We start from the raw sequence: 13,021 nt of genomic DNA, 5'->3' as shown, positions 1-13,021 counted from the left end.
AGCCCTAGTGTGTTTTGTGTGACTAAAATTAATATAAGACCCGGTCTTATTTTCGGAGAAACACGGTATAAATCAGGAAGTGACATCTAGTGGCTGTCTAGTAGACAGCCACTAGATGAGGAGTTAACCATGCAAGGTAATTATTGCAGTTTATAAAAAAAACTGCAATAATTACAGTTGCAGGGTTAGGAGTAGTGGGAGTTGGCACCCAGACCACTCCAATGAGCAGAAGTGGTCTGGGTGCCTGGAGTGTCCCTTTAAATGCACACTCCAGTCACCATAACAACTTCATCTAAATTAAGTTGTTATGGTGCCAGAAGGCTCATTTAAAAAAAAAGGTGCCTCTTGTTTATGAATCATTGGGGAGCTACTGATTGGCTTAGAGTATCAACTGATACCAATCAATCATCGGTGCCCCTGCCCAGCAGCACTCCGCACTTCCTAAAACTGAGATTCAGAAGTTGAATGCTGCCTGGGAGACCTGCAGATTGCGCTGGAAGCACACTTCGTGGCTAAATCATTCGAGAACAATTTAACCCCCTAAGGTACACGTGGCCAGGGGGCCTCCTGGAACCACAACAACTTCTTGAAGCAGTTATTTACAGTCCCCTCACTGACTATCTCTGTATGTCTGCTCCAAAAACATCACACAAGCTTCACACTATTTTCATAGTGAAATGTTCAGACTTTTTCCTACCCCCCACCACCCCATGACGTACCATAGGGACATATTCAAACTCAATGACGTATTCTGGCAGAACTAGTTCAGGATCAAACACAAACCATTCGCACTGTCGTAGACGGCACTCACAATTTCTGTGTTCTTTTGAGAAGCAGATTCCTACAAGAAAAATAACAGTAAATTTGAGTAAAAAAAAAAAACAAAAAAAAAAAAACAGAAAAAAAAAGGAATATTCGAAACCTATTTTGTTGCTGCTGATAAAAAAAAAAAAAAAAAAAAAACACTACAAAATTAAAAAATATAGGAAATGTCTTAAACATGTAAAATGATTCTGGAGGTGTTGTACATTATTATGAGCATTTCTGTAGCACCAACATATTCTGTAGCGCTTTACATTATAGAAGCGGAATATTTGACAAGTAATTTACCTACAGTATATAACAGAGACAAGGGGTTAATAAAGCCCTGATCAAAAAAAAAAAAAGCTTACAATCGGGGGGCGGGGCCTGACATCTAACATGGCTGGACGTGGTTTCCTGTAGCTCCCCAGACTCAAGTAGAGAGCAAGCAATTATATGCAAAAATCCCTGCTTACAATAATCTTGATCTACCGGTTGACATCTGTGCAACACGACACACTCTTCTGAGGCTGAAACCGAGAGATTTCACGCATACCACACAAGTCCGAGTCAGAGGCCTACTGAGATAGTGGCACGGAAGGCCGGGAGAAGCGTCTGATCTCCTGGTACGCGGCGCAACTTTCCATATTGGACAGTGACGGCCCTGTAACTCCCCCCCCACACACATGCACTCTTAGCTGGAAATGAGAGACCAGAGACGTGTACAACCGGAGGGGCCACTTCAGGGCAATCGGCGTAACCAACCCAAGCAACCTGTTACTAACCCACCAGGACCGAGAGCCAAACGAGGCTTAACTGCCTCACATCGCCCACGCAGGCAGAAGATTACCCTTGAGAAGTGGACACTACCATCTGAATCCTCCGTCCCTCTGCAGAAGGCTTAGTGTCACGAAAGCACCCTACTTCAAGAGTGTGCATGACGTAGTTGTGGTGGTGAAAGGGTTTTAAAGTTCACTATTTGTCTGCACTAGGCCAGAAATAATAATAAAATCCCCCTTAACACCACCCACACTTAAGCACAATAATATAAATATTACTATTTTAACGCTGCCACCACCAAGTCAATTTATAAATGGGGTGCCATGGTCCCCCTGGTAACTTAATAATAAAAACCCACCAAATTTAACTTACCACAATATCTATGTAATTGCAAAACACTAATTAGTCTCTTCAGGTAATGTGACTCTTTACCAAACAAAGGCAGAACTTAATAAAGGAACATTTATTATGAGCAAATAATCACAGTGCATACAAAAATATAGATGGCAATCAAATAATTTACACCAACAACAGATAAAAACAAAAAGGATAAAATAACAGAAAAAAATAAAAATAAATAAAAAGCTTACAATCTACAAGATAATGGAGCTCTGAGACTGCAGGGGCACAATCTACACACCACAGCCACTTCATTAAGCTAACATTCTTCTTGTTGCTTAGAGTGTCTCCTTAAAGATATAGAAATTACATCCAAGATCAGCTCAAGCCTGGCACAGCCAGGGCACACAATGCAAATGACGATAAATAAAAACAATTCTCCTCTTCTCTGTATGATCTGTTTGTTTCTCTAGGATGACTGCGAAATGCAAAGGGCAGCATAATAGATAAATGCAATCAAGTGAAACTGTGAACACTGCAAGTTCAAAAGGGAAGAGAAGCAGAAAAGGACGGAAATGGTGGAGAAAAGACAAGCAAGTATAGTAAAGAAAGTAAGTGAGAGAAAGTTAAATAATCTTCTGGGGTATTCCATGCCCTAACCACTTTTTTTTTTTTTTAACAAAGATCTTTCCAATTCAGGGCAGTTTAGGGACAGGTACAAAATGTGCCATTTCTAAAGATCTATGCATGGTCGTCAGAATAACCATGTTTCCATAAGAGGATATTTAAAAGATAAAATGCATTAGAATATGGGTCCACCGTTTATGAAGTACAGTCAAGGGGTCAAGCAATCTACAGTGAAGCCTTAGATCGAGCACTCATAGAACAAGATAAAACAGATTCAAATGAAAATTTAATCATTTTAACCAATCAAGGTACAAAATTGCCTTTTTGCAGAAATGGCAATGCTTACCTTAAAGGGTTAAAGACAGCCGCTACATTTCATATGCTGAAATGAGAGACACACTTAAAGAACAAAGACCTTAAGAAGACAGGGGCTGTAACCTCAAGAACGGTTACTTCTTAGTTGTTATGACAGATTGCTGGCACTGTAAGCGCTAAAATCTATTTCAATTTCAACATGTTTTAGTGTATATTTTAAAATACAAAAAATATATATCTATACTACACTACATCTGCATGATACATGCTTTTATTTTTTCATGTATTATATGGAGAGAAGGTCGGCAAAGTACTTTTGGTATAATTATTCCTGCATCTCACCACCATTAGTAAGAGCTCCACTCCTTTTCTTGATTTGTTTTTCTATGTATCACAGAGCTGGGGGTGTATGATAAAAGTGTGAAGCTGCTGTTTGATCTAAGATAGGTTTCAATTTCTAACAAACTAACCATATCTACACATATATGGTTAGTCTATTTGACATCTTTGCAAACAAAATTACAATTACCTTTTTATTTGGAAAAACTTACCATCACCCGGAGAATATAAATCACTGTTCTCATAGTTTTGTGGTTTAAAGACAGAATTTGCCGTTTCATAATTCTCAGGTATAATTGGAAGATTTGGACATGCCTGAACACTGTTTGCAATGAAAACTTTGGAGATGACAACTCTACCTATGGAAAAATAATAATAAAAAACAAAAAACAATATTCCATGATGTAAGTGATGTTTAATTTCGGTATTTCAATTTGTAAATTATAATAGTAATAATACAACTAAACAGACATTCAAACAAACCGTTTTAATGGAAAGTAAATCATTAAAATCGAATGTCATGGACACCTGGATATTCGTGGTGATTGACAAGTATTATGAAACCAAAAAAAAGCAATTTGGTTCTCAAAACGAGATCAATGCTAGATTTAAAACACCTTTTAAAGTGAGGAATGATGTGCAACTTTGATAAACTACAAAATATTAAAATTTCAAAAAACAAATATCACATATAAAAGATATCAATATCTCAAAAATATTAAAATATTTTTCCAAATTTTAAATCATTTTAAAAGTTTATCCCAAAATATTAAACATGAAAGTCACTTCCACCAAAAAAAAAAAACACAACAAAAACACACAACAGTAATAGTTTCATCAATTGCATCTTAAAAGGACACTCCATGTACTGTAATCATTAAAGTGTCAAGTACTATAACAAATACAATGCACTTCAGAGGTCAGGGTGCTTGGAGTGTTCCTTTAAGCCAATTCATAAAGGAGCATAAGTACCCTTTAATAATCAAGCATGCAACGTATAAATATATTTCAGCTAGCAAAAAATAAATGCTGTTAATTATATGTTACTAATTTTAGAAGTTCAAAACAGCCTAGTTGCAATAATGTGCAAGTTCTTCCGTAAGTGCTTTTGTTAAAATAGATGTTGTCACAATTAAGCCAAATAAGGAATGATATCAAAGTATTATTTATCTATCTGTGGTAGCTCACAGATTTCCTAATAAATGTGTCTACTGAACCATGTTCTCTTTTTGACACAATTCCAAAAAAATCCTGAAGTGATTAAATAAAATACGAAGATTTTAATTGCATTCGTTGGTAGTACGGGAAAGGCACTTGACGCGTACAGTTGGGTTGAAAATGTCATTTATTATGTATTGTATCATTTTTGTGGTGGGGTAATTAGGTTACCATATTTAAAGAGCTCTGGATCGTAATATCTGGATTCCTTGGTCACTGCCTGCTTTCGTAAAAACTCTAATCTGGAGCCTTCACAAAAACCCATACTGTTGGAAAGCAGAACAGGCTCGTCTTGTTTCTGTTCATACATCTGCGTAAAACATAACATGACACATTACAGACTAAAACAATGGTGAATTAAAACAAATACATCAACATCAACACACTATGCCCACGTACATGCTAATGTTCAGTAACTGTGCCGGAGACGTGAGAAAATGTTAACCTCTGAAAAACGGCAATCTGTTCTTTAACCCCTTAAGGACACATGACATGTCTGACATGTCATGATTCCCTTTCATTCCAGAAGTTTGGTCCTTAAGGGGTTAAAGACTATTGCACTAATTTAGGGATATTACTGTGTTCATAGAGCTGTTGGCAAAATACCTTTAATTATCATATTGTAATAACAGGAAAGGGTAATATTGATTCTTTAAGATTTTAAACAAAAAAATGTTGATGTTTGTCATGCATTAAGTAGGAACAAATAGATTCAAGAGATTCCCAAAGTTGAAAGTCTCCCTATTATAGTGTAAACTAATGGTCAAATATACTGGATTAGTAATGTTGCATAAAAGAAAGTATATAAAATATATATTTAAAAACATAAACCATTCATGTGTTATAGTTGTGTCTCATGAAAACTACAGAAAATTCAGTTTCCTAGGCTTTAATGTATATCGCCTCACTGGTTCATTATCTCCCAACAGTGTTCATCTACTGGTTGCCTAAAGATTAAAGGGATACAATGTTCACTAAAACAAGTTTAGCTCATTGAAGCAGTTTTAGTGTATAGATCATGCCTCTAAAGTCTCACTGCCATTTAGGAGTTAAATCACTTTTGTTTCTGTCCATGTAGCCGTAATCACACCTTCCCTGCCTGTGACTGACAGCATGCATGAAAAAATATAATTGTTTTCATTTTCAGTCAGGTGTTAGCTTACTTTAGAAGTTTGTATCTCCTGCTCTATAAATTAAACTTTAATCACGCACAGGAGGTATCTGCAGGGAGTTTATAGAAGTTGTTATAGTGCCTGCAGCCCTTATTTAACTCCTAAATGGCAGAGAAAGGCACAGTGAGACTGCAGGGACATAATCTGTACATTAAAACGACTTCATTAAACTAAAGCTGTCTTAGTGACTCTACTGTCCCTTTCAGTATCAATCATACAGCTTTTACTCAATAGCTTCTCTGTTGTGCTGCATACACTACCTCAATTCTGATTCGGTATCAGAAGAAAAATACTGCAGAAGAGGGATAATAAAAGCCCAGATTAATAGGTGGACCTGGCCTGCACTAATGTCCCTGTGCTTGGTACACCCTCTGTGCATCAAAAGCAAAATACTTAGGGGTCACTTATAGACTAAACATGCACAGCCCGCTACCCTTCCCTCCCCTGCAGCATTAACCTGCTCTATGAGCTATGAAAGAACTTAACTATCAGCATCTCAACGAATGGCCGCTCAAGAGACACACATTTATAAACATAATGCTAAAGTGTATAAAGTAAAATAACTATAGCTTTGTTTTTATTTTAGCACCACATGAATATATACTTTGAGCTAAGCCCTTTTCCAGTACTAGTTGTGAAATGACCTGGCTTTTGTTTACACCCAGATCTGTATTCGGATACATTAAGTACATGGCCTGATTACTGCTTAGTACTTGAACAGGTGATGTGCATTAGCCAGGTCATCCTTTATCTAATAAAACAGAGTTGTACAAAACCCCTTGAATATCAATACTGACTTTTTTTGTTTTTACCTTTGATTGTTTGGTGGTTCTGAAACCGTCCCGAAGACATTTTAACAGATCCTTCTTGTTTACAGGGGATTTGGGGTAAAATACTTTAAAAAGATAGTCCATCATCTTTCTGTAGTTCCTTGTAAAAAAAAAATGTAGAAGAAAACGTATTTATATCATAGTAGAATATCAGAGGCATAGCTCAGTGTGAAATACCTCAACTGGAATCTGTCAAAGATGCTTTGGGAACTTTTCCCCTTGAACCATCACGTTTAGCTGTGGACTGGATTTTCCCCCTCACTTTGTTTACAGAATTAACAATAAAATGACTTACTTGGAGAATCCGGTTTGTTCAAGATCCAACAAATACTGCAATTTATCCTCAAATTGTTTCCTAAGAATCCGATTGTGCACTCGAACTATCCGGTTTATTTTCAAGCGGGAGATACCAAAAGCTTTAAAGTCCCTTTCACAAAATCGTGATAAGATCAAATCAGAGCAAGATTTAAACCTGTGGATCAATACAAAAAGGAAGCATCAACTGACACCAAGAGCACATAACCGAGCCAAAACGGAGCAGTACAGCTGCAATGCAAAACAAATACTGCCATATCTCTACCGGCTCAGCCAAACTACAAAACAAATACTGCCATATCTCTACCGGCTCAGCCAAACTACAAAACAAATACTGCCATATCTCTACCGGCTCAGCCAAACTACAAAACAAATACTGCCATATCTCTACCGGCTCAGCCAAACTACAAAACAAATACTGCCATATCTCTACCGGCTCAGCCAAACTACAAAACAAATACTGCCATATCTCTACCGGCTCAGCCAAACTACAAAACAAATACTGCCATATCTCTACCGGCTCAGCCAAACTACAAAACAAATACTGCCATATCTCTACCGGCTCAGCCAAACTACAAAACAAATACTGCCATATCTCTACCGGCTCAGCCAAACTACAAAACAAATACTGCCATATCTCTACCGGCTCAGCCAAACTACAAAACAAATACTGCCATATCTCTACCGGCTCAGCCAAACTACAAAACAAATACTGCCATATCTCTACCGGCTCAGCCAAACTACAAAACAAATACTGCCATATCTCTACCGGCTCAGCCCAACTACAAAACAAATACTGCCATATCTCTACAGGCTCAGCCAAACTACAAAACAAATACTGCCATATCTCTACCGGCTCAGCCAAACTACAAAACAAATACTGCCATATCTCTACCGGCTCAGCCAAACTACAAAACAAATACTGCCATATCTCTACCGGCTCAGCCAAACTACAAAACAAGTACTGCCATATCTCTACAGGCTCAGCCAAACTATAAAACAAATACTGCCATATCCCTACAGGCTCAGCCAAACTACAAGACAAATACTGCCACATCTCTACAGGCTCAGCCAAACTATAAAACAAATACTGCCACATCTCTACCGGCTCAGCCAAACTACAAACCAAATACTGCCATATCTCTACCGGCTCAGCCAAACTACAAAACAAATACTGCCATATCTCTACCGGCTCAGCCAAACTACAAAACAAATACTGCCATATCTCTACCGGCTCAGCCAAACTACAAGACAAATACGGCCATATCTCTACCGGCTCAGCCAAACTACAAAACAAATACTGCCATATCTCTACCGGCTCAGCCAAACTACAAAACAAATACTGCCATATCTCTACCGGCTCAGCCAAACTACAAAACAAATACTGCCATATCTCTACCGGCTCAGCCAAACTACAAAACAAATACTGCCATATCTCTACCGGCTCAGGCAAACTGCAAAACAAATACTGCCATATCTCTACCGGCTCAGCCAAACTACAAAACAAATACTGCCATATCTCTACAGGCTCAGCCAAACTACAAAACAAATACTGCCATATCTCTACCGGCTCAGCCAAACTACAAGACAAATACTGCCATATCTCTACAGGCTCAGCCAAACTACAAAACAAGTACTGCCATATCTCTACAGGCTCAGCCAAACTACAAAACAAGTACTGCCATATCTCTACCGGCTCAGCCAAACTACAAAACAAATACTGCCATATCTCTACCGGCTCAGCCAAACTAGAAAACAAATACTGCCATATCTCTACCGGCTCAGCCAAACTACAAGACAAATACTGCCATATCTCTACCGGCTCAGCCAAACTAGAAAACAAATACTGCCAAATCTCTACCGGCTCAGCCAAACTACAAGACAAATACTGCCATATCTCTACCGGCTCAGCCAAACTACAAACCAAATACTGCCATATCTCTACCGGCTCAGCCAAACTAGAAAACAAATACTGCCATATCTCTACCGGCTCAGCCAAACTAGAAACCAAATACTGCCATATCTCTACCGGCTCAGCCAAACTACAAAACAAATACTGCCATATCTCTACTGGCTCAGCCAAACTACAAAACAAATACTGCCATCTCTCTACCGGCTCAGCCAAACTAGAAACCAAATACTGCCATATCTCTACCGGCTCAGCCAAACTAGAAACCAAATACTGCCATATCTCTACCGGCTCAGCCAAACTAGAAAACAAATACTGCCATATCTCTACCGGCTCAGCCAAACTACAAAACAAATACTGCCATATCTCTACCGGCTCAGCCAAACTACAAAACAAATACTGCCATATCTCTACCGGCTCAGCCAAACTACAAAACAAATACTGCCATATCTCTACCGGCTCAGCCAAACTACAAAACAAATACTGCCATATCTCTACCGGCTCAGCCAAACTACAAAACAAATACTGCCATATCTCTACCGGCTCAGCCAAACTACAAAACAAATACTGCCATATCTCTACCGGCTCAGCCAAACTACAAAACAAATACTACCATATCTCTACCGGCTCAGCCAAACTACAAAACAAATACTGCCATATCTCTACCGGCTCAGCCAAACTACAAAACAAATACTGCCATATCTCTACAGGCTCAGCCAAACTACAAAACAAATACTGCCATATCTCTACCGGCTCAGCCAAAATACAAAGCAAATACTGCCATATCTCTACAGGCTCAGCCAAACTACAAAACAAATACTGCCATATCTCTACCGGCTCAGCCAAACTACAAAAAAAATACTGCCATATATCTACCGGCTCAGCCAAACTACAAAACAAATACTGCCACATCTCTACCGGCTCAGCCAAACTACAAAACAAATACTGCCATATCTCTACAGGCTCAGCCAAACTACAAAACAAATACTGCCATATCTCTACCGGCTCAGCCCAACTACAAAACAAATACTGCCATATCTCTACCGGCTCAGCCAAACTACAAAACAAATACTGCCATATCTCTACCGGCTCAGCCAAACTACAAACCAAATACTGCCATATCTCTACTGGCTCAGCCAAACTACAAAACAAATACTGCCATATCTCTACCGGCTCAGCCAAACTACAAAACAAATACTGCCATATCTCTACCGGCTCAGCCAAACTACAAAACAAATACTGCCATATCTCTACCGGCTCAGCCAAACTACAAAACAAATACTGCCACATCTCTACCGGCTCAGCCAAACTACAAAACAAATACTGCCACATCTCTACCGGCTCAGCCAAACTACAAAACAAATACTGCCATATCTCTACCGGCTCAGCCAAACTACAAACCAAATACTGCCATATCTCTACCGGCTCAGCCAAACTAGAAACCAAATACTGCCATATCTCTACCGGCTCAGCCAAACTAGAAACCAAATACTGCCATATCTCTACCGGCTCAGCCAAACTACAAGACAAATACTGCCATATCTCTACCGGCTCAGCCAAACTACAAACCAAATACTGCCATATCTCTACCGGCTCAGCCAAACTAGAAACCAAATACTGCCATATCTCTACCGGCTCAGCCAAACTACAAAACAAATACTGCCATATCTCTACTGGCTCAGCCAAACTACAAAACAAATACTGCCATATCTCTACCGGCTCAGCCAAACTACAAAACAAATACTGCCATATCTCTACCGGCTCAGCCAAACTACAAAACAAGTACTGCCATATCTCTACAGGCTCAGCCAAACTATAAAACAAATACTGCCATATCTCTACCGGCTCAGCCAAACTACAAGACAAATACTGCCACATCTCTACCGGCTCAGCCAAACTACAAAACAAGTACTGCCATATCTCTACAGGCTCAGCCAAACTATAAAACAAATACTGCCATATCTCTACAGGCTCAGCCAAACTACAAGACAAATACTGCCACATCTCTACAGGCTCAGCCAAACTATAAAACAAATACTGCCACATCTCTACCGGCTCAGCCAAACTACAAACCAAATACTGCCATATCTCTACCGGCTCAGCCAAACTACAAAACAAATACTGCCATATCTCTACCGGCTCAGCCAAACTACAAAACAAATACTGCCATATCTCTACCGGCTCAGCCAAACTACAAGACAAATACGGCCATATCTCTACCGGCTCAGCCAAACTACAAAACAAATACTGCCATATCTCTACCGGCTCAGCCAAACTACAAAACAAATACTGCCATATCTCTACCGGCTCAGCCAAACTACAAAACAAATACTGCCATATCTCTACCGGCTCAGCCAAACTACAAAACAAATACTGCCATATCTCTACCGGCTCAGGCAAACTGCAAAACAAATACTGCCATATCTCTACCGGCTCAGCCAAACTACAAAACAAATACTGCCATATCTCTACAGGCTCAGCCAAACTACAAAACAAATACTGCCATATCTCTACCGGCTCAGCCAAACTACAAGACAAATACTGCCATATCTCTACAGGCTCAGCCAAACTACAAAACAAATACTGCCATATCTCTACCGGCTCAGCCAAACTACAAAACAAATACTGCCATATCTCTACCGGCTCAGCCAAACTACAAAACAAATACTGCCATATCTCTACCGGCTCAGCCAAACTACAAAACAAGTACTGCCATATCTCTACAGGCTCAGCCAAACTACAAAACAAGTACTGCCATATCTCTACAGGCTCAGCCAAACTACAAAACAAGTACTGCCATGTCTCTACCGGCTCAGCCAAACTACAAAACAAATACTGCCATATCTCTACCGGCTCAGCCAAACTAGAAAACAAATACTGCCATATCTCTACCGGCTCAGCCAAACTACAAGACAAATACTGCCATATCTCTACCGGCTCAGCCAAACTAGAAAACAAATACTGCCATATCTCTACCGGCTCAGCCAAACTACAAGACAAATACTGCCATATCTCTACCGGCTCAGCCAAACTACAAACCAAATACTGCCATATCTCTACCGGCTCAGCCAAACTAGAAAACAAATACTGCCATATCTCTACCGGCTCAGCCAAACTAGAAACCAAATACTGCCATATCTCTACCGGCTCAGCCAAACTACAAAACAAATACTGCCATATCTCTACTGGCTCAGCCAAACTACAAAACAAATACTGCCATATCTCTACCGGCTAAGCCAAACTAGAAACCAAATACTGCCATATCTCTACCGGCTCAGCCAAACTAGAAACCAAATACTGCCATATCTCTACCGGCTCAGCCAAACTAGAAAACAAATACTGCCATATCTCTACCGGCTCAGCCAAACTACAAAACAAATACTGCCATATCTCTACCGGCTCAGCCAAACTACAAAACAAATACTGCCATATCTCTACCGGCTAAGCCAAACTACAAAACAAATACTGCCATATCTCTACCGGCTCAGCCAAACTACAAAACAAATACTGCCATATCTCTACCGGCTCAGCCAAACTACAAAACAAATACTGCCATATCTCTACCGGCTCAGCCAAACTACAAAACAAATACTGCCATATCTCTACCGGCTCAGCCAAACTACAAAACAAATACTGCCATATCTCTACCGGCTCAGCCAAACTACAAAACAAATACTACCATATCTCTACCGGCTCAGCCAAACTACAAAACAAATACTGCCATATCTCTACCGGCTCAGCCAAACTACAAAACAAATACTGCCATATCTCTACAGGCTCAGCCAAACTACAAAACAAATACTGCCATATCTCTACCGGCTCAGCCAAAATACAAAGCAAATACTGCCATATCTCTACCGGCTCAGCCAAACTACAAAAAAAATACTGCCATATATCTACCGGCTCAGCCAAACTACAAAACAAATACTGCCACATCTCTACCGGCTCAGCCAAACTACAAAACAAATACTGCCATATCTCTACAGGCTCAGCCAAACTACAAAACAAATACTGCCATATCTCTACAGGCTCAGCCAAACTACAAAACAAATACTGCCATATCTCTACCGGCTCAGCCAAACTACAAAACAAATACTGCCATATCTCTACCGGCTCAGCCCAACTACAAAACAAATACTGCCATATCTCTACCGGCTCAGCCAAGCTACAAAACAAATACTGCCATATCTCTACCGGCTCAGCCAAACTACAAAACAAATACTGCCATATCTCTACAGGCTCAGGCAAACTACAAAACAAATACTGCCATATCTCTACAGGATCAGGCAAACTACAAACCAAATACTGCCATATCTCTACAGGCTCAGCCAAACTACAAAACAAATACTGCCATATCTCTACCGGCTCAGCCAAAC

The 13,021-nt window shown here is 39.7% G+C and overlaps 1 protein-coding gene across 1 annotated transcript in view; it reads right to left on the bottom strand.

Moving 5' to 3' along the window:
• The window catches only part of LRRC9 (leucine rich repeat containing 9), a 94,953-nt gene that overhangs the window by 57,459 nt on the left and 24,473 nt on the right, over positions 1 to 13,021 (bottom strand). The window contains exons 11-15 of the mRNA XM_063439500.1: positions 6,717 to 6,893; positions 6,404 to 6,521; positions 4,591 to 4,729; positions 3,414 to 3,560; positions 720 to 841 (exon numbers count right to left, since the gene is read on the bottom strand). Of these exons, the coding sequence (XP_063295570.1) occupies positions 720 to 841; positions 3,414 to 3,560; positions 4,591 to 4,729; positions 6,404 to 6,521; positions 6,717 to 6,893 (703 nt within the window). The remainder of the gene's footprint in view (positions 1 to 719; positions 842 to 3,413; positions 3,561 to 4,590; positions 4,730 to 6,403; positions 6,522 to 6,716; positions 6,894 to 13,021) is intronic.

Source organism: Pelobates fuscus, chromosome 13, assembly GCF_036172605.1.
Source record: "Pelobates fuscus isolate aPelFus1 chromosome 13, aPelFus1.pri, whole genome shotgun sequence".
NCBI classification, from domain to species: Eukaryota; Metazoa; Chordata; class Amphibia; order Anura; family Pelobatidae; genus Pelobates; species Pelobates fuscus.
Note: the sequence above shows the minus strand (reverse complement) of the source record. Positions and strands in the feature narration are given on the sequence as shown.